Raw genomic sequence first — 21,371 nt, forward strand, 5'->3', positions numbered from 1 at the left:
GGTGTGACAGAGGAGAGGTGTCAAGGATGACTGCAAGGTTTTTGGCAAGAATGTCCTGGAAGGATGGAGATGCTACCTTATGAGCTGGAGAAGGGTGCGGGGGTGCAGGGGTGTTCAGGGGTTCCGCTGACATGCTGAGTCTGAGCTAGCTGCTAGAATTGACCCTGGAGATGCCAGGGAATTGGACAGTTGTCCTGAGTTCAGGGAAAGTGCTGGGCCAGAGAGGAAGGTTTGAGAGTGTGCTCTTTGATGGAGATGGGATTGAAGTCATGTAACTGCGGCGATCACTAAGGGGGTGGGTATAGGAGGAGGCAGGATGATGCTCAAAGGCACTCTGATAGAGGCTGAGGGGCAGAGTCTGGCAAAGGACACCGAGAAAGAGCCATCAATGAGGTGGAAAGAAAAGCAAGAGACTGTGGGGTCTTGGCAAGTGTAGCAGACAGGATCAGTGATCAGTGGTGTTGGACATGATGAGTCCAGAAACATGAGGATGGAGAATTGTCCCTACTCTCCCTGCCTGGAATGCTCTTCCTTACACAGTTGTCACTTTCTATCCCCAAGGCTTATTGAAGCCCTGTCAGGCGCCTGTACATTCCTCTGGAAGCTTTTGTCACCACATATAGGTACACATTGGCTCTAAGGGCTATATGATAAGCAGCAGTCCCCCACCATGACCTGGGGTTATTTTTCTCACCCTACAGCCAGTGCCCTGCACAGGCCTCCAGTAAGTAGTAAATATCCTTTGGAAGGACCCCTGGTGGGCAGCCATCTGAGGTCTCTCCCAGGCTGTGTCCACCACTTTGTTAGCGCTATTTTTTTAATTTCCTTCCCCTAAACACACTTATGGACACACACACACACACACACACACACACACACACACACACACATACATCTTGAGAGTCAGGATCCCTTCTGATACAAGTGGGCACTGGGGGGGTTCCCAGTAGAATCCTGGTGGACTCCATTCCTAGCTCTTCCGTGGAGCTTGAGGCTCAATTTTCTCACCTCACACACACCAGGTGTGTGTGTGTGTGTGTGTGTGTGTGTGTGTGTGTGTGTGAGAGAGAGAGAGAGAGAGAGAGAGCGAGCGAGCATGGTCTTCCTATGAGATTGAAAGTGTAAAGGCATGTTGTGAAGTGAAGGCTGTGCCCCCTGGCGCTATCTGCCTACACCTGCAGGTAGCCCCAGGATGCGCCCTGAGCCAACACTCTGGCAGACCAGGCTTCTCCGCTTCCCCAGACCCCCTTTCCCAGGCTCCCCTGCTCTGTTTTGGGGCCTGCACATGCTAAGCTCTCACTGTAATGGGGAGACTGGTGTCTCCCTTCTGGACCACCTGGGATGAATGTGAAAGAAAGTTGTGATAAGAAGTCCTAGAGCATAATAGTTTTAGAGTCAGAGAGAGCTGGTTTTAGTTCTTGCTGGCCACTTCCAAGTGACCTGGGGCAATTTTGCTGCTCTGAACCACAGTGTTCTTATCGGCAGAATGGGCAGTAATAGTACCTCCTTCAGAGAGGTTAGAGAGGCAAATGGGATGATGTTTGTTTAGCATTTGGCCTCTCTGAGCAGGCAATTATTACTTCATGGCAAAGGTCCGTGAGGCTCAACAAACCTAAATGCTCCTCTGAGAAAGGGGGCACTGAGGACCCCAAGGGGTGCAGTGTGGGCTCCACTGGCCACATGATGAGAGCTTAGCACGTACAGGCCCCAAAACAGAGCAGGGGATCCTGGGAAGGGGGGTCTGGGGAAGCAGAGGAAACCTGGTCTGCCGGAGTGCTGGCTCAGGGCGCATCCTGGGGCTATCTGCAGGTGTAGGTGGGGCTGCCATGGGATGGAAGAGAAACAGGTATGTGCCCAGCATCCCAGAGGGCAGAACCATGAGAAAGAGTGAGGTTGGCTGCCTCAAGAAACAAATGCGTGTATCTCAGAGGCATCCAAAGAAAGGATGAGTGGCTTTCTGAACATCTCAACATTGTAGGTGGCCAATGGAGACATCTGTCTCGGGGTCACTGTGGAGGGAACTGCCCCTTGGGTGGCCTGTATGTCCTATATGGAGCTCCTTCTTAATTCCTGATCTGAGGGTCTCATTCATGTATACCTTTTTCCACTCCGTGGCTTTCTTAATCAAAGGTTTGATACACATAAGACATACCTACCAGAGAATCCTTAAGAATAGAGAATAAATAAGAAAACAAAGAAATAGCTATACCCCAAACCCAAGTAAAGGATTAACTCAGAATTGGGTACCAAATTGAGCTGAGCTCCCTGGCAGTCAGTGCAAAAGAGAAAAAGTGTCAAAGGATGGCACGACTCGTCTACTGACAGAAAGCAGTCAGGGACAGCAGCAGACACAGGCCTGTCCTGACATACGAGGGGTGTGTCCCTTGTGGGGTACTGGTATATCTCTGAGTCTGAGTTGCTACTGGGAGGGTGAAGGGAGACCCTGTCATCTTCTGGCTTTACTGTCTACACAGGAATATGGAGGATGCTGGCTCCTAACAGGGCCTTCCTGGCCTGTGGGACTGTTTGCAGCCACCCTGGTAGATCACGGCCCCACTCCCCCCAAGTCCTCTGTACCTGCTGTGCCTGCTGGTGACTGACAAAGGTTGGAATCAAACTGGAGTGGTCTCATCTGGACCATGTGCCCTGTGGCCCATGTGCACCTGTCTGGCTGCTTAGAGGAGCTTATGGGAGGCTGTAAAGTGAGGGCCTTGGGCAGGCCTGGACTGACCCTGCCGCTCAGGGCTCTGAGACCTCGGCAAGAATCTTCCCTCTCTAGACCTCAGAGTCCTCACTGGAGGAGTGGTAGTAATGGAGCCCGCCTCACTGGGCTGGCATGAGTTTTAAATGAGCCAGTATATGGAGAGCACTAGAAGCAGAGCCTGCTCAAGACCAGGAAGCTTTATCTTTCTACCCACCCAGAGCTGGACTGGAAAGTCGGCAGGCAGCCCTAGCTCAGCCCAGACGCATCCTGTGACCTTGGGTGTCCTTTCCCCCTGAGCCATGTCCTGATGGCCCCAAGGCAGGGCTCATATGGAAGCCCTGTAACCATGAGGACCAAGTCCCTCTCTGACTGCAGGACACAATGCTGGGTCTAGATGTGGCCTGGCCTCACCCATAGGGAGCAGGCTGTGAGGCCCAGGGCATCAGCTCCCACAAGGCTGTCACTTGCTCCCGGTCTATTTAACAACAGACAGTGGTAGCAGGAACAGAACAAACTAGGGGGGAAAAAGCATAAAATGAAACACATTTCTGGTGGCCCGACTCCTGTGATACCCACGTGGGTGTCTGGGGTTTCTCCTGACCCCAGAATTTCTTGCTAGATCTGGGGAAGGTGCAGGCCCCGGCCATTCCCTCTACACCCTCAATTTGGTCCTACTTCCTGGACTGTGTTATAATTGACCCCGTTTTAAGAATGACGCACCAAGTCTCCAAGAGCTTGCTTGCCAGCAGTTGTCCTGTAAGTGGTGGGGCTGGGATTGGAACTCGGGCTTGAAGCGAATCCTGGCCTCTGTTGTCCAGTGGCCAACGTGGTCCCTGTGCAGCAGAGCTGTCTGGCACTTGGGTCTCATCTGGCCTCATGTATCCCAGATGCCAAGATGGGCTTGGTGGCATCAGAACACCCAGGGCACAAATCAAAGTTACATTTCTGCTCCTGCCCAGACCTGTGGAACCCAAGTGTCTGGGTGTGGGGCAGGGACAGCGTTTATATCTCACTCCACCTCAGTGCCTTTCCCCCGCACCTCCACCTCTGCTGCTGGCCCCTCACAGGCCTCTGCCCACTCCTGCCTCCTTCCTTCCCCACCAACGCCTCCGTGTTGCTAAATCTGGAGACTTCTCCTCTGACCCTGTCCCCTGGGGTTCTCTGAGGCTGTTCCCTCAGCAAGTGCCCCTTCTCTGTGCTCTGGACCATGCCTGGCCTTGCAGGACAGCCTTGGGCACTGTGGCGCTTGGCCAACTGGGCAGAAGGCGAACTTGGCTTCACTCGCATCCCAGGGGCTGAGCGTGGGCACAGGTGGCTCTCTGAAGGACAGTGACAATGTTTCCTGCCTCGGTTTCCCAGGCACCTCATAGCTCAGTGGTTCCTATTCCATGGCCATAAGATTCTGGCCCTGATGCCGCCAGGTTGTGATGGGAAGACTGGGGCAGGAGTGAGAGGCTCAGTCTGTGGGAACAACAAGGGGCTTGAGCAGTCCCCCACTCCCCATGTGTTGTTTCATTTTGTCACAACAGCACCTGAGAGGCAGGAACTTGTCCAAGGTCACTCATTTGAGCCAGGCCTGAAACTCAGGTTGGTTCAGTTTCTAGGACCTGTCATTTCTGCCCCAGATGCTGTCTCCTTTGACATAGAGACCTGAGTTGTTTTTGCCTGGGATTCAAGAGGCACGTGGTGCCTGGGGATCCAAGAGTCCTGGGGGATGGGAAGGATGGTGCCTATGCCGATACTGCCCATGCAAAGTCTCGGAGGCCACAGTGGCAAAGCCATGCTGGAGCCTGGCGCAGAGGTCACAGGAAAACGTGGTTCCCATGTCCGGTTGCCCTGAGAACCTGCAATCTTGGGCAAGTCCTGTTCTTCACTCTGCCTCCTCTCCATGCTTACCCCCGGGGTGGCTTTTTCACAGAGTCCTCTAAATTTCTAAGGATCATGTTTCCACAAGTTCAAGATACTACCAATTTAAGACATGCCATTAGTTCAATAATATGACCACATTGAGAAAATACTGTCTTAAGGATTTAGGCATGTTATAATATATTTCAATTTCCCCAAGGTGAAAAAATGTGCATCTCGGGGTGCTGGCACCCTGAGAGTCTCTGCTACCTTATGTTTTCCAGCTGCCAGGGTGTCCCTTTCCAAACATGACCTAGGTCTAGGGTCATAGGATAAATTCAGTGACATAGGCAGCTGTCCCTCTGTCTGGGTGTCTGGGTTTTCTGAGGTATGGCCACTGCCTTCTCTGGTCCTGGCTCCACAGGTTGGACCCCAGGATTGAGAGCGTCAGGGTGGGGGGCGAGGGGATTCTGAGCCACGTAGCCCTTTCTCCTGAACACCTTCCCCTGGTCCAGCTCAGGAATCTTTTCCCCACCCACCCTGTCTGTCCCTTTTCTCCTTGGGCTAGTGTGTGACTGACCATTGTTGGCATGGAAAATGGTCAAGACCCTGGGCTGAGATCTGACACAGAGAACTCGTGTCTGGTGTGTCCACCTAGACCCTGATCTTCCTAGATGACCCATGTATGCACACACACCACAAACCACACCTCAGCCCTATTCGTATGTACCCATACACACACATGCTCATGCTGTATCCCTTACATAGCCCCATACACAAACATGCATACCACAGGCCACACATTCCCCGAATGTGAACACACTATGCATATACACACACACATACCATACCTCATGCATAGTCCCTCACACATGCATATACATACCACAAACCACACATGACTTTGTATATGCACACACCCAGGCATATACCATACCTCATACATAGCCCCCAATGTGTGCATACATACACATATATACAACAAACCACCCATGTCCCTGTAATATGCACATTCATCAGTATTTGCACAGCCTCATACATGTACATACCACAAACCATATATATCCTTATCCATGTGTGCAACCATGCACACACATACCACAAAGCTGTACATGTCTGTATGCATGTACACACAAACTCAACAAACCCTATACAAGGTCCATACACACCACAGACCATCCATAGCCCCATACACACCCCGTCCCAGGAATGTCTCCATAGACACATGCAACACACACACCCCTTAAACAGGTCCCTCTGACATTTCTAGAGCCCACACGAGTCACATACACCAGACACAATGACCACTTCATAAAACTTATGCATAGGCCTGGAGTCAGGCTGCATACACGGATGACACACCTCCACTGTGCACACACCTGTCCACATCACATGCTGCCTCCCGGATGCCCTCCCCGACGCAGACTTCCCCAGCAGGCTCCCACAGGGCACGCTCTGCATGCGCATGCTGCTTGGGCCCCCTCTGCCACCCGCCCAGAGCACAGGGAGCTCCTCACGCCCACTGCTGCCTGAGCAGGAGCCAGCAGAGGAAGGTGGAGGATCCCAGCAGGGGAGCAGCCCAGGGCCCACACAGTGCTCCACTTGACAGAAGCATTGTGTGGCACAGAAAAGGGCCTACACCCCCAAAGCCCCCTCCCCTCACGCTCCTCAAGGCCTGGCCAGTCAAGCACACTGTGGGTACGCCCAGCCCAAGGAGGTCCAGATGAGTCTAATTCAGTTTCCAAACCTGACTCAACTGACAATTTATTTAGGACAATTGGCCATCTCTGTCTGCTTTGCATCACTGACTCCGCATGGATTAACTCAAACGCCACACCCCCCCCCCCCACTGGGCAGATTTAATTAGGTGGAAAAATTGACCTGAAGCCTCTGGGGGCCTGGGGCCTGGACATCAGCCAGGGCTCCCCTGATTAGCCATCATATGCCCCATGGCCTGTTACCTTGCTCTGCCTGAGCATCTGCAGGAGGAACCAAGTCCAAACCTCACTTTAACTTTGATGAAACTAAGGTCCAGAGAGGAGACATGACTTGCCAAGGTCACATAGCAAGTGAGCCGCCAGTCCAGAATGTGGTCCCTGCACCACATTTCTGCCAGCGCTTTGCTCCTGGAGTGCCAAACTGCAAGAACACGGATCCCCATGGCAAACCCCTGAACAGCTCTGAAAGGCAAGTGCAATTTTCTAAAGATGACTGTGGCATAAATAATTCATAAATGAAAGTCATAGCACATATTGGTCATTTTAATAGATAGTAATTGCCTTTCTGATTTATGGTTTCACGGGTGGGGTTATGATAAAAATAACTTAGTGATTTATAAAACATCTTCTTAAGTCAACAGATCGTTAGTAGGTTTGTCTGACTTTACAGCCAACAGCCTCACCACCCTGGTTACCATAGAGATGGGATGCCTCGTTCTGTTGCCATGGCTACCACTTTCTAGAACACAATTGGTGGGTCTCTCACGGTTAGTGATTAGGTTCTAGAAAAAAATAAAAAATAAAAAGAGCCAGGAACTACCAGCTTGGGTTTATGGTGCATTGTCAGGCGATCTCGCCTGTGTTGTGTTGAATTTTTACAGGGCGGCCACTGAGCCGGCCAGCTGGGGTGAGAGTCGCCCCTGGACTGCCCAGAAAAGCTCCCTCTGTGCCTCCAGTCAGATTAACAGACCAGGGACTGACCTGGCAGGAGGGACTGGTCCTGGGTGTGGTGGGGCTCAGCTGCTGCCAGGGTGGGTGGAGAAAGGAGACAGCCTGGCAGGTGACAGGATTTGGGAAGCCCACAGATGATGAGCAGGGCCTGGGGACAGGAAATCGGAAGCTGGCCTCTCCTGAGGAGGCAGTGCGTAGCTGGTGGGAGAGAGGTGACAGTTACCTCCCAGAGGGGGCAGGATGGGGAGCGGCAGTGCCTGGGGTCTGTGTGTGTTCCTGGTGGGTACGCTGCGTGAGGCTGCCACGGCAGCATCTGTGTGCACTGAGCGTGCGTGCGCATGCTCGTGAGTGCCTTTCAGCACAGCACCTGCGTGTCTAGTTGGTGTGCAGTGACTTGTCTCAGTACGCTCTACGTGAGCTCCTTGTGTTCTCTGTGTGTGGCATAGATACTGTATCCTAGTTTGTGTGTCCGTGCTCAGGGGGTGGGTGGCTGTGCATTGTGGGTGGAGTGTGTGGTCCACAGGTGACTATTCCATGTCTCTGGGTGAGTGGAGTTTGGGAGGTGACAGCTCATGTGAGGTGCAGCCCCTGACCCTTGTCCTGGGAGTGACAAGCCCACGGTTGCTGCAGAGGCTGCTCCAAGGCTTCCCTCCCTGCCGGGGCTCAGCAGATCTTAGGGAGTCCTCATGCCCATGCCCGTGGCCTTCCCCTGCCCTGTGGCTGAGCTCCAGGTCTTCTCCCCCCAAGGCCAGCAAGGAGAAGGCCAGGTGGGGATGCAAGCTTGGGCGTTCGAGACTGCCCAAAGCTGCTGTCATCACTGATTCCCACCTGGGGCTGCTCCTGCCCCAAGTGCTAGTGAGTCCTGGGCAAGAAGCCTAAGAATGATTCAGGTGGGTGTGGCTGGGCTCCCACCTGCGGATCCAGGTGCCCCTGCTCTGTCACAGGCAACCGCCTAACCTGCTCCTGGGGAGATTGGGCTGTGGTTGCCAAGCTCCAAGATGGAACCACTCATACACAATCAGCGGCTAGCTACAAAGTGTGTGCAGCTGTGTTCAAGAGCTTGGTGGTGAAAGTGCACGGTTCCTTGAGCTCAGTATGCTTGGTTCCCATCTCACCTTCACCAGCTTTACAACCTCGACTCAGTCCCTGAACCTCTTAGCACCTGGCTTTTTGATATAGTGGGATATGATTGCCTTTTCCACCAGGTTGGTGTTAAGGATTGGAGGCACATGGTAGGTCCTCAAGCTCTGGTAGCTCTTCCCTCTCTCCTTCCTTTGCTCATCCCTGGGCACGAGCAGAGGGTGCCAGCCTTTTGCTGCTCTTGCCTGCCTGTATCGCTGGCTGCCCTTCTAGGCTCTGGGTGAGGAGAGTGTTGGGGTCTGAGCAAGAAGGAACGCTCCCTCTACATCCCTCTGAAGGCCCACTTGATGCCACCAGGCACTGTCTGTGACAGAGATGGTCAGGCATTGTGGTAGCCAAAGCAGACCCAAAAAGGCAGGTGTGCAGGGAGTCCAGCCTCCATCCCTCCAGCTCTTCTTGGAGAAGAAGCTTTAGTGTCTGGCTCCAGCCCTGGCTTCTGCTGCCTACCTCCCAGCCTACTCTATTCCATCCCTTGGGCAGAGGGGACCAGGATGTCCATTTGTCTCTAATAACAAAGGACTTCCTACATTAATCTTTTATGGCTGACCTCCTTCTGGGCCTTAGTTTCCTCTTTAGGATCTGTAGTGTGAGGGTGAGTATCAGATGGGAACTCCTTGAGGGCCTGCAAGGGCACATCAGAGTTAGAAGGCTCTCGGGATATCACAGCCCATCTGGGTTACTCCCATGAGACTTCCTAAGCAGTAAAGAGCCTGAGCAGGCTGGAAGCAGATTCTTGGCCTCCCTAGGGTGGATGTAGAGACCCTGTGGGAGTTCCTTCATTTTGCTGCCTTCTAAGGACCACAGTGCCAATGGGAGCCTCACCCCAGGGGAAGGGATATTAACGGGGCATTGAAGGATGCATGGGCTTTTCCCAGATGGAGATTGGCAGGAGCACCATCCTGTAGAAGGAATCACAGGCACAAAGCCATGGAGGTGGTGGAGGCGCTGTGGTCAGAAATGGGAGACATCTGCCTGTGGAGCGAGTGTCGGGTGCATGTAGAGAGAGGACCCTGAAAGGTGAAATGATGCTAGGGCATGGAGATCCTTATGTTCCAGGCTTTTCTCTGTGGGCAGCATGGGCATCTGGCAAGGGCAGAGCCAAGAGTCTTGTGAGTGGCTCCCTCTGGAACTCTGTGGCTGAAATTGAAGCCTAAAACTTGTCGTGACAGCAGTGACCCTGTTGAGAGAAGACACAGAGGAGGATGGATGCAGGAGAGGTTGGGAAGAGCATGCTCTGACTCCTGGGGCGGCCAGGAAAGGAGTCACCTCCTGCTCCAGCTGTTGGTCAAGATCAGGAGCCCAGGGTGCAGGGGTGTGCCTCTGAGCCTCCCTCAGACCCTCACAGGAGACTGTTCCTCTCCTCTCATGGGTAGCCATGGCTGGGGTGAATGACCTGTCCTTAGGGAGTCTGTGAATGCCAAGTTCCAAGATGGGGTCCCCAGAGGAAGTTAGGGACCAGATACCCAGCAGATGGGGATGTGCATGCACGTGTTCGTGTGCGTGTGCGTTAGTTACTGGGAATTGAACACAGGGCCTTCTGCATGCTAGGCAAGTGCTCTGTCACTGAGCTGCATCCCCAGCCTCAGGATGCGCCTTTGAGTTCCAAGAGCTTTGGGCATGCAGGTCCTGGGAGGACCCTGAAGTGAGGTGAGCTGAAGCCAGAGATGGCGGCGTCCTGCAGTTGCTTCAACTTTGCTTTCTTGGTCTTCCTCTGTGGCCCCCTAGGTCTCAACTCTGGACTCTGAAAGAAGAGCTTTCTGGAGTCAGAAGACATGGCTTTAAGTGTCTCCTCTGCCCCCATCAAGGGTGCACAGGTCACTTGTGCCTTTCCTCAGCTCTACCGGCTTCGTCTGGTTGAGGGCTCAGCTCTCGGTCCCCTGCGTTGCACTTGTCTCCATAGGCGGCCTCCACTCTTAGCCAGGCAGGGAGTTCCCGGAGGCCAGTTCTGCTCTGTGCTGGGCATTACCTGGTGCCTGGCTAGGAGTGGCAGGAAGAAAGGATGGGTGGATGGATGGATGATGGGTGGGAGGGAGGGAAGGAGGGGTAGTGAAAAGAGGGAAGGGAAGAAGAACAATGAATAGGAGAAAAAGGATGACAGGAAGTAACAAATGAAGTAGGGAAGATTATGACTGGGTGTATAGATGGAAGAACAGGAGGGAGGAAGAGAAAACAGAAGGAAGGGTTAGTGGATGGATAATTGTGAATGGAAGTAAGGAGGTATAAATGGATGGAAGGGAGGGAGAGAGAGCTAAGAAGGAAGGAGGAGGATGAGTGAGTGAAAAGGAGGAATAGGTTGATGCTTAATAAGGGTACTTATAGGTCACATGTGATAGTAACCTGGAGAAAAGGTTTGGAAAATTGCACAATGCTCTAAAACCAACAGACTATTAATATACTGTAATAGGCAGCTCGGACGGGTCGCTTCCTGCTTCCTGGCCTCAGGCTTCCCATCTGTATCTTGGGACATATCATCTCTCAAGACTGCTCTCGCGCTGTCATTCTGAAACACCGGCTTTGTCCCTTCCCCCTTTTGCTTCCCTTCCCTAGTGCAGAATGTGGTTGGGAAGGTCCACGTAGCCCCTTGGTCATGGTCAACCCAGGCTGTTCTGGAACTCCCATGGCACATCCCGTGGGGCAGGGCAGGAAGCATCCATACAAACTAAAATATTTGCTGGAGCTGCCCGCTGCCTCCTGCTGTGGGTGCAGGTGGGGCCTTGGCACTCCTTGATGTGAACAGACTGGAGCTGAAAGGAAGAAAGATGGCACGGCCTGCAAAGGGCCCGACTCCACTACAGCTGCCCCCTCTCATTTCCTTGCAAAAACTTCAGCCCTAGCAAGGTAGGTCAAGGAAGCTAAATTCTTTTATGAGTCAAAGTAGCTAAATTCTTTAACAAGTTCCTGCCAAATTGTAGTAGCTTGACACAAGAGATTTATTTCCCACTCAGATAATAGTTTGATGAGGGTAATTAGTGGACCTATTTTTTAGGGACCCAGGCTCCTTCCCCCTGCTGGCTCTGGTGGCCACCAGGGCTGTACTGTCTGGCTGACAGTGGGGGAGATCAAGCATGGAAGATGAAGGAGGCAGGTTTAACCAGCCGGCCACACTGCCTCCTGGCTCACACTCTGCAGGGAAATGTGGCATGGCTTTGGGGTCCTGTTGGAAGGGGCCCTGTGTAGGCCTCTCCCCTCGTCTGGCCCTCTGCTTGGACCCAACTCAAGGCACCCCAGGTTTCTCCGCTCTGGGTGGGAGGGCCTCCCCTCTGACACTGTGTGTTTCTTGCCCACAGTATGTGGCCTTTGCCTCCCTCTTCTTCATCCTGGTCTCCATCACCACCTTCTGCCTGGAGACCCATGAGCGCTTCAACCCCATCGTGAACAAGACGGAGATCGAGAACGTTCAGAACGGCACCCAGGTGCGATACTACCGGGAAGCAGAGACGGAGGCCTTCCTCACCTACATCGAGGGCGTCTGCGTGGTCTGGTTCACCTTTGAGTTCCTCATGCGCGTGGTCTTCTGCCCCAACAAGGTTGAGTTCATCAAGAACTCCCTCAACATCATTGACTTTGTGGCCATCCTGCCCTTCTACCTGGAGGTAGGGCTGAGTGGCCTGTCCTCCAAGGCTGCCAAGGACGTCCTGGGCTTCCTGCGCGTCGTCCGCTTCGTGCGCATCCTGCGCATCTTCAAGCTGACCCGCCATTTTGTGGGCCTGCGGGTCCTGGGCCACACGCTCCGCGCCAGCACCAACGAGTTCCTGCTGCTCATCATTTTCCTGGCCCTGGGCGTGCTCATCTTCGCCACCATGATCTACTATGCTGAGAGGATAGGGGCCCAGCCCAACGACCCCAGTGCCAGCGAGCACACGCACTTTAAGAACATCCCCATTGGCTTCTGGTGGGCTGTAGTCACCATGACGACGCTGGGCTATGGAGACATGTACCCGCAGACGTGGTCCGGCATGCTGGTGGGAGCACTGTGTGCTCTGGCAGGCGTGCTGACTATCGCCATGCCCGTGCCTGTCATCGTAAACAACTTCGGGATGTACTACTCCTTAGCCATGGCTAAGCAGAAACTACCAAAGAAAAAAAAGAAGCATATTCCACGGCCACCGCAGCTGGGATCTCCTAATTATTGTAAATCTGTCGTAAACTCTCCACACCACAGTACTCAGAGTGACACATGTCCGCTGGCCCAGGAAGAAATTTTAGAAATTAACAGAGCAGGTAGGAAACCTCTTAGAGGCATGTCGATCTGACCTTTCACCTCCGCCCCTGTAGTGATGATTCCCGATTCAGTCAGACTGCTTCCTTAGTTCTGTGGGCGACCCCGGACCCTGCACTCATTCTTGAGTTGTGGAGCCTGGGGGCCCAAGGAGATGCCGGGCGGCCAAATTCGGAAGGCGAGAGCCTGCTAGAGGAACCTCACTGGTGGCTCTGGGTAAGGAGGTTGATGCCATTGGTCTCCCGATGTTCCAAAGAGACCACATGGGCCGTGAAGTTGCTGAGGACTCTCTTAGCAGGAGTCCAGGGGGCTGCTGCTTAGGTGGGCAGGAGTCAGGCCTGAGTCTCTGACTCAGGCTACTGATTCAGTGTTGGGGCAGGGCGGGGGCGGGTACGGTTTGCAGATGCCAGACAGCTTTTGATTTGGTCCTTAACACAGTTCCTTCAGGCTGTGTAGCCAGCAAAAATGGTGCATGGGATCCGGGCAGGAGGGTCCCTGCAAAGGCGGTAGCAAGGATTCTCAGCCCCAACAGAGCCGTCTCCATAGCTGAGTAGAATCCCTGCTCTGATTGTAGCTGTCTAGCTCCAGGTCTTTCCTAGGAGATGCCCCTAGCCCTCTGTGACAAGCTTACTTACCCCATAGCATGCCGAACCAACTCATCTTCTACCACCACTCTAGAGTTTAGCATTTATCTTTAGGAACCTGTTGGAGTGACTCTGGCTTTCACGTTGTCTGTTTGGGTTGATGGTCCAGTGGGAGTTTCTGATGACCTTCTGATGGAAGCGGCTGGTGAGCAAAGGACTAGAGGGGGCCACCACCCTGGGCAGCTTAGATGAAAGCACTACAGACCAGCGACAGTCTCCCACCAAGGGCTGTCCCCATATCTGGCAGTAGGGACAGCAGCAGCAATACTCGATATCCCAACCAGTGTACAACCACTTTCCCGTGAATTCACTGGGGCTGGGGGGAGGGGGGCCATGAAACAATACTAGTCACCATGGGATATATTCTAATATTCCATGGCTAGTGGTTCGTTATGGGACTATCTCAGTTTTATGAGAACCTGCACATAGCACATAAAGTTGATCATGGGGCTCTGGTCCGAAGATATAAAGCCCATAGTCTACCTCTACCCATGGAATACCATCGACTTATTCTGTGGACACAGGGATCTCAGAGGATCGGATGACCCAGAGAAGAGTGACAATACTGAGCTAGCGAGTACCTGGTGAGTGTGAGGTTGTCATGAGCAGTTAGTCTGTGAAGGACGCCCCTGAGCCCAGGTCTGGCAGGGGCTGCAGACTAGCTCAGACCCTGTGAGGACATTTCCCCTTGGTTTGGGTGGCCTCCCCAGTGGATGATTGGTCTCCCTCCCCGCTGACATGCTCTCTGACCCATCCTGACCTCATCTTGGCTTCATCCCACAAAGATGCCAGCTAGAGCAGTATCACTAGTACCCTCCCTTCCCTGGGATTCCTGTAGGTACTTGAGAGAAACGTGGCCAGTGCGCTGGGCTGGGCCGGGCCAGTGGCTGAACAGGAATCTCAAGTCACAATTCCATCTGTGGGAAGCCCCTGCCTCCCTCCTCTGCTGGCCTAGCATCTTGCTCCACTGTGGGCCCCACAGAAGTGCTCGGCCTGAAGAACAACACCATAGCATGACTTGGCCCTTCCAGCACACCCTCCCTGACACTCCATCTTTTAGGACTGGTGCCCCAAAGCATGGGAGCCCCATGTCAGCCTATCAGGGATTCTAGTTCACTCCAGGAAGGCACCCACCAACTCTTCTGTATGTCTAGACAGTGATAACGAGATCTATGTGCCGAGGGTGTGTGACACGCGTGCACACACACACACACACACACACACACACACACACACACAAGTGGTCCCAGGGACACAAGCCCTCTCCCCATGCTGCAGCAGACCCACAAGCCCATGCACTCCTGTGGGATTCCCCTGGGTCCTGCAGCTCCTCCTCACCTTGGCAGCCCTGGTTCTGGGCTTCAGGGTCCCATAGAGCTCGGGCTTGGACAGGCTTATGGCTGAGGGTGTATTTGGTGCCAACTCAAGCTTGCTCTCTGGAACCCAGATGCTGGGGCCCTCCCACTTCCCTTCCGACCCCCTCTCCCCATACTCCATCCCACTCTCCTCCCCCAGCGCTCATTTCGCCCTGGCAGTGCCAGTGCTGGCCTGATGTTCAGACTGCCTCCCTTGGCTCTGAGACCCTGTCCCACCCTGAGCCTCATCCCTCACCAGCACACGCCTCCTGTCAAAAGCCTGTGTGTGAGACACGGATGAGCCACCACCCCGAGGATGTGGCTCCAAGGGAGCTCCCCCTTCACCTCGCATGCCAGCCTCCCTTCCCAGTTGCCTTGTCTGTCTGGAGCTATGTGCCTAGGTGGGCATGGCGTGGGAGTTTCTGAGAGAGTGAGGGAGAGGCCAGAGGCAAGGAAGGTAGCGTGGTGGTAGACAGAGCACAGACCCTACAGGAATTGCAGGAGCGAGATGCACCCACAGGCCTTTCCCAAGGCTGGCCAAACTGCTTCATACAACCTAGGGTTCTCCCATTCTCTTTCTAAAGCCTGGGTTAGAGGCCACAAAGCATCTTGTCAGGCCTTGAATGGAAGCAGGGCCTCCCAGTGGCCCCGCACCTCCCCCATACCTCCACCTCTTGGTCATTCCCGAAACCTCAGTCTGTGTGTCTGTCCCAGGGATGATCTGCCTTCTCTGGGCTCCAGCTGGGATGGCCTCAGTGTTTAGGGATCTTGTCCTTGTTGAGTGTCCGGTTATTACTTGGCTGTAGGATCTCACAGCGGGCAGCCAGCCTGCCTGGGGCCAGTGGCCCAGAGGAAGCTGGCCCCTTCCTGCAGGGGCATTCGAGGCCCAGACCACCCGCTCTGGGCAGCCCCGAGCACTTCCTTTGTCCCGCCATGTCATTCACGTATGTCTTGTCCATCTCTGCACCTGTGACATGGGTTGGTCCTTGGTCTTGCCGCATCCAGTGCTGCAGATTCTTATTGTAGGTGTGCAGGGGTGGCATGGAAGGAGTGATGGAGGCCAGGCTCCCTTCCCAGCCATGAGCAAGCAGTATTGTAGCGAGGCCCTAGAGAAGCCCCTGCCAGGGTGCCTGGCAGCCACTGCTGTGGCCTCTGGATCACCTGTGGTGGAGGGGTTTCTCTCTTAAGCAGTAGGGTCCCAAGTCCCCTATTCCGGGCCCCCTACCTGTCCCCTGCTGGGCCGCAGCGGCTGCCCAGGGGTGGTGCTAGTCTGGGGCAGGGAGGGTGATGGGATTGGGGCAGAGTTGACCAAGTAGGACGTGGGTGGAAGTGTGCATGGCTCAGGCTGCAGGGCTGGCAGCTGGGACCTGGAGTAGGTTCTCTGTTGCCTTCAGGCGGGCTGAGGGGGAAGCGGTAGAGAAGCGATCTGACTGAGGCCAGGCATGGTGTCCTTTCCCGTGTTGTTCACATTCTGTCTTTCTCTCTCTCTCCACTAATCATGTTTCTCTCTCTCTCCTCGTTTTGTTACATGGCTCGTGCTGGTTCTCGTGATTGTCTCTCTCACAGACTGTCCCCATTTAGCCCGGGACGTTTTTCCCTAAGTCCCCAGCTGGGCAGACCCCTCGGGGATATACCCAAGGAAATGCCCAGCACCCCACACCCACCCCAGCCCTGCGTGCGCCCGGTGGCGCCCGTGGCTGGTGTGAACAGTAAGTACATCGGTGGTGCCTGGAGACGGGGCAGAAAAGCCAGCCTGCTGGCTGAGGGCCCGGCCACACAGGCTCTTCTTGCTCTAAAGTTTAAAAAAAAATGACTCTCTCGCGGATGCTCATCTCAGCCCATTTCAAAGCCTGAAAACCATCTCTGAGATGCTGCCCATGTTGCCATTTCATCATCACAGGTCTGTGGGTCCCAGGAGGGGGCTGGGGGCCCTGGGTCAGAGGAGGCAGGGCCCCCAGCCCCTGGAAAGTAGTGGGACCCGAGGCTCCTAGCTGCCATCTCATCTGAAGGACAGGCTGGCGCGGGCGGGCGGGGAGTCCTGGGTGAGTGTGCACCTGTGGCTCTTCTCCCTGGTTTCCAGAGCAAGGCAGTTGGCTCTTCCTTGGTTCCTCCCTTCCACACATCCTTCTGGAGTTGGGGAGGGAGAATGCTGCAAATAAACCAACCAGCCAATCAAAGGCCTCAGCTGAGAGAAGAAGCAAGCTCCAGGAGTGTCCCCCACCCCAGAATCCCTGGTGGCTGCTGCTTGCCTCCACCCCTCCAGGGAAAACCTGCCCCAACTTGGGCCCTTTAGAGTTGCAGGACTTGAGAGCCCCAGGAGCACAGGGGCAGGTGGGAAGAGCTAGTGGGTGGGGACTCTGCACTCAGAGCCAGAGGAGGGGTCTCAGGCTGCATCTTCTCTGTGGAGGCAGAGGCAGAGAGGGGCGGCCCCTTTGACCCCTCCCCTGGACAAGAACTGCAGGCTGTGGACGCCTCCACTGACTGGGCCAAGAGATGCAGGGCGAGCGCTCGCTCCCCTCCCAGAGGGAGCCGCTGCCTGGGAGGGCCCGCTGCTTTTCTTACAGAGGAAAACCACACAGGGCACTCTGGGCTCCAATTTCCACACCCCATCCATACAGCTTCCTTTCCCTCTGCCCACCCCAGAGACCCTTGGGGAGGAAGACAAGGACCGGAGTGTAAGGCCCTCCCACGTGTCTGTGAGCACGTGATGGCCCCACGTGGTAGGCAGCCCCCAGCCCCACGCACAAGGTGTCAGAGTTTCCTCGGTAACTGGCCTTTCCGGTTCAGAGTAAATCTGGGAGTGAAGCCCCTGGGATTTGTCAAGAAACGCACTGTACGTGAAATGCTTTGCCATCTTGTACGAGAGACTTTTTTTTTTCTTAAGTTCCAAAATTATGATGGGATTTTTGGATTTGCTTTACGAATAAACCTGATTGGTCCATTTCTCTTTTGACTGACTGCCTCTTTGTAGTGACATGATGTGTACACGGGTGGTGATCCCACCCACGTGCACGCCGAGTGTGTGCACGCGGGGAAGGATCCCTCCTGCGTGTAGTTACATGATGTGAACAGGATCACGGGAGAGCGTCAAGTTGGGTAGAGACTGTCTGGAGCTTTCCCCGCCTTGAATCTTCTGGAGAGTTGCCCATGTTGGTTTCCTTCCTCCACCAGAGGCCTTGTTCTTGAGGCTCCTACTCTAGATGCAGCATGTAAGTTGGCTCCGCCCTGGCCAGGAAGGTTCTGCTTTGAGGACAGAGAGGACAGGGTAGGCTCAGACCCTGCGAGGGATGGGGCGGGGGCAAAGGCCAGTCAGAGCCACCTCTGCCAGCCCTAGGCCGCCACGGCTGTGCTCCTGGAGTTGGGAGATGCAGGGCTCTTTGCTCTGGCCACACTTTGCCCCCACCACCGTGCCCCCAGAACTCTAGGGTTCTTTCTCAGGCTACTACAGAGGCCGAGACTCGAATTTTCGCCACCTGAGCCCATCAGCCGCTGTCGTCTTTTACACCTCCATCTGCTCCGCTTTGCCAGGGACACTGACAGAGGAGACAGAAATGGGAGCTCCTCCCACGTGCATGCCCCCGCGTCACAGCCTCATGCATACATCCCTGTTGTGCCTGTGCCGGCTGACCAGGCCTGCTGGGCCATGCGAGGAAAGACACTGGCTGGGTATGTGTGGGGAGCCGAGTGGACTGAGTGATCAGTGGGGGTCTGCCTGGGGACGGAGCACAAGGACTGGTTGGACTGGATCCCAGTGTGGGACGGAGTAGAAGGTGCCACTGGACCTAGTCTGTACAGGGGATGGGGAATCACAGTGACCAGGTTGGGTTCTTGTGGGGACAGAGTAGAAAGTGTGGCCAGGCCTAGTCTGTACAGGAGACAGGGTTACTGTGTGACCAGACTGGTTCTTATGGGGAAAGAATAGGTGTGAGCAGTCCTGGTCTGTACAGGACATGTGGCATCAGAATGAGCAGATGGGGTCCATATGGAGTGTGTGTGTTGGCGGCAGTGGGTGAGTGCTCAGGTAGAGTGTATGGGGGGGTGAAAGCAGGAACCAACGGGTCAGAGGAGCCAGAGTGGAGCAGAGCTGCTCAGGGTAGGATGGGGCTAGGGAGGCCTGAGTGACTGGCTGGATGTTGGTAGGAGGCAGCCAGGCTCTGGTCAGCAGCAGAGGGGCCTGAGTGACCGCCTCTCTGGACTGGAGCATTTCTGGGTGTCTGTCTGTCTTCTCCCTGAATTCTGTGTCTGACCCTCTCCCCATGACTGCATCTACACCATCCTGTCTCATCGGCCCTGGCTTGGGCTCTGGGCCTGGCCCCCAGCTCTGCATGCTGGGCCCATCACCAACTCATCTTTTTGCAAACTTTGAGCAAACCCAGGAGCCCCTCTTCCCTGAACCGTGGGCAGCCTGCGGGTGGCCCCGGCCTTGCACCCTCCTCCGCGGCCTGCACGCTTTTCTGTCCTCAGGGATGGGGAGCCCTTTGTCAACTGCCCCACCTCTGGCCTATCCCCCCCTCACTAAACAGTTTTCAGTGTCTCAATAGCTTCTGCTTATATGTTTGAAGATTCCAAACTGAATGGGGAGGTGGCGAAGGCCGCGCTGGCGAACGAAGACTGCCCCCACATAGACCAGGCCCTCACTCCAGATGAGGGCCTGCCCTTTACGCGCTCAGGCACCCGCGAGAGATACGGACCCTGCTTCCTCTTATCAACCGGGGAGTACGCGTGCCCACCTGGTGGAGGAATGAGAAAGGGTATGTAGAGGAAGCTGGAGCAGCGTGCATCGGCCGGGCCCGCCTCGCGCTCCTGCGGAGGGTGGGCAGGGCGGCGGGCAAGGGGTGCTGAGGGGTAGGCAGGCACACTAAGGGGGCAAGGATGAAGGGAATCCCCCAGGAGGTCTGAGCCTCTTTCTCCCAGGTGGGATGCCACGCTGGCAGAAAGGCCTGAGGCCCAGGCAGCTGTGAGTTGGTACTGAGCTAAGTGATAGAAAGGGGCTTAGCACAGCCCGCTGACTGTGGACAAGGATCTTAAGGTTGGGGTACCAGCACCCAGGGATACAGGAGGAGCCTTAACTTCTCCAGGCTGCTTTGGCAGGAGCAGATTAGGTCCAGAAAGCAAAATGATCTCTCCTTTCTCCTGTCTGAGGAAGGCAGTGAGATAGGCCTGGCTTGGCCGGAGCCCTTTAAGCTTAACTACCTGAGACCCATGTTAAGGAAGAGGCATCCTTTTAAGAGAAGCCACAGGTAGGGGAGGAGCATAGAGAGAGAGGTAGCTTCAGGCCTTGGGGATGCCATTGTCCCTGCAGAGGTAAGGTAGGTGCCAGTTAGAATGTGGCTAGTGGCAGGTAAAGAACTTTGCCTGGAGAATGTAGGTGGGCAGGACCTCCATCGCCAGTGCCCACTGGCCACTGCTCCAGTGTGGTCTGCGCCCCTGTGGTTGGTGAAGGCTGAGGCCAGTGCTGGCCTTCGCTCAAGGTCTCCTTGCAGTCAGAACTTCAGGCTGACCCTGCTAGAAGAGCTTGTACCAGAGCTTGGGCATGGGCTGGGGAAAGGCTGGGGAGGGGCCCAGAAGGCTCCAGGCCCAGCAGGCCCGGAAGGTGGGGCAAGCCTTTCTCGGTGCGCAGACAGGCTGGGTAGCTTGTGCATGTCTTAGAGTGCCTCACACGCTCACCCAATGCATGCGATGGGGGGAGCAGGCTCGGTAGACAAGGAGTTGGGTTTTTGAGAGAATAGTTGGTGCAGCCTGTGGCCTCTGTCAACTGCTCCAGTCTTTAAAGTAGTAGGACCAGACTCAAAGAGAAAACAGACTTTAAGATCAAAGCAGACCTAGAAGAGGAGAGACAGCCTCCACTGAGATGAGGGAAAGACTTCCTGGTCACTAGACTTAGCTGTGCCCAGGGAGCTCGGCGGGTCCTTGCTTCTCCGCCCTGCCTGGAGGTCCCTTGGACCTCGGTGCGGCGTACCACTCCCCGCATGGTGCTGCATGGCGGAGGCTGCCCTTTGTGGGGAGGGCCCCATCCTTGGCCCTGTCCACGGATGGGCCTGCTGCTCGCCTTTGCAATGGTGTTCTCCCAGATGGAGTCTCTAGAACGCTCAGGAGCCAGGCCACCCTGGGGAGTGAGGGAGACACAGTGAGACTGCACCCAGTGGCTGTGCCCTGCCCAGTAAGGCCTCAGGGGCTGCTTGTTTTCTTCATCTTGAATGTTGGGTTAGTCAGTGTGGCCTAAAAGAACAGACAGGACAGTTTCTACTGTGCTACCAGAAGCCCAGGGAATGTGGGCCAGAAGTAGCCCCATCTCCCTGTAGCAGCTCGGGAGCCCAGCAGCAACCACTGTCCAGAGGTGATACCTATTCCTCAAGCTCACATGGGCTTAGGTGTCAAGAGTGAAGGACCCCAGCTCTGTGCACCCAGCCCCTGTTCTCCTGGAGTCCTGACAGCCACCAAGGACTTGCTTTTCTCGGGCTAATTCTGAGCCATAAGCCCTGCAGATGTTTTGAGTCCTGGTGTTGGGATGCAGAGTAGAATTAGGGACTCCACCCGTTCCCCCAGGAGGGAGAGAAGGAGGCTGCTGGGCTGGCTCGCTGCATGGGAAACCAGCCATGTGGAGAAGAACCTGCCTGCCTCTGCATGCGGCTGTTTATCTTTCCTCCTCCTTCTGTACAAACTAAGTACCAAGCGGGATGGGAAAGCCAAGAAGAGAAGCTCAAGTGTTAATTGTATTCTTTACATACAGATCTTTGCAAAGAAAGCCCTGTCATTGCTAAGTATATGCCGACAGAGGCTGTGAGAGTGACTTGA

At 55.0% G+C, this 21,371-nt stretch overlaps 1 protein-coding gene across 1 annotated transcript in view; it reads left to right on the forward strand.

Annotated features, from left to right (window-relative positions):
* The window catches only part of KCNC1 (potassium voltage-gated channel subfamily C member 1), a gene marked incomplete at both ends in the record, with an annotated part of 41,054 nt that extends 19,683 nt beyond the window's left edge, over positions 1–21,371 (forward strand). The window contains 3 exons of the mRNA XM_080719833.1: positions 11,646–12,579; positions 19,139–19,327; positions 21,307–21,371. Coding sequence (XP_080575959.1) covers positions 11,646–12,579; positions 19,139–19,327; positions 21,307–21,371 — 1,188 coding nt within the window. The remainder of the gene's footprint in view (positions 1–11,645; positions 12,580–19,138; positions 19,328–21,306) is intronic.

This window comes from Muscardinus avellanarius (genome assembly GCF_963383645.1).
Source record: "Muscardinus avellanarius genome assembly, chromosome: 1".
Taxonomy (NCBI): Eukaryota; Metazoa; Chordata; class Mammalia; order Rodentia; family Gliridae; genus Muscardinus; species Muscardinus avellanarius.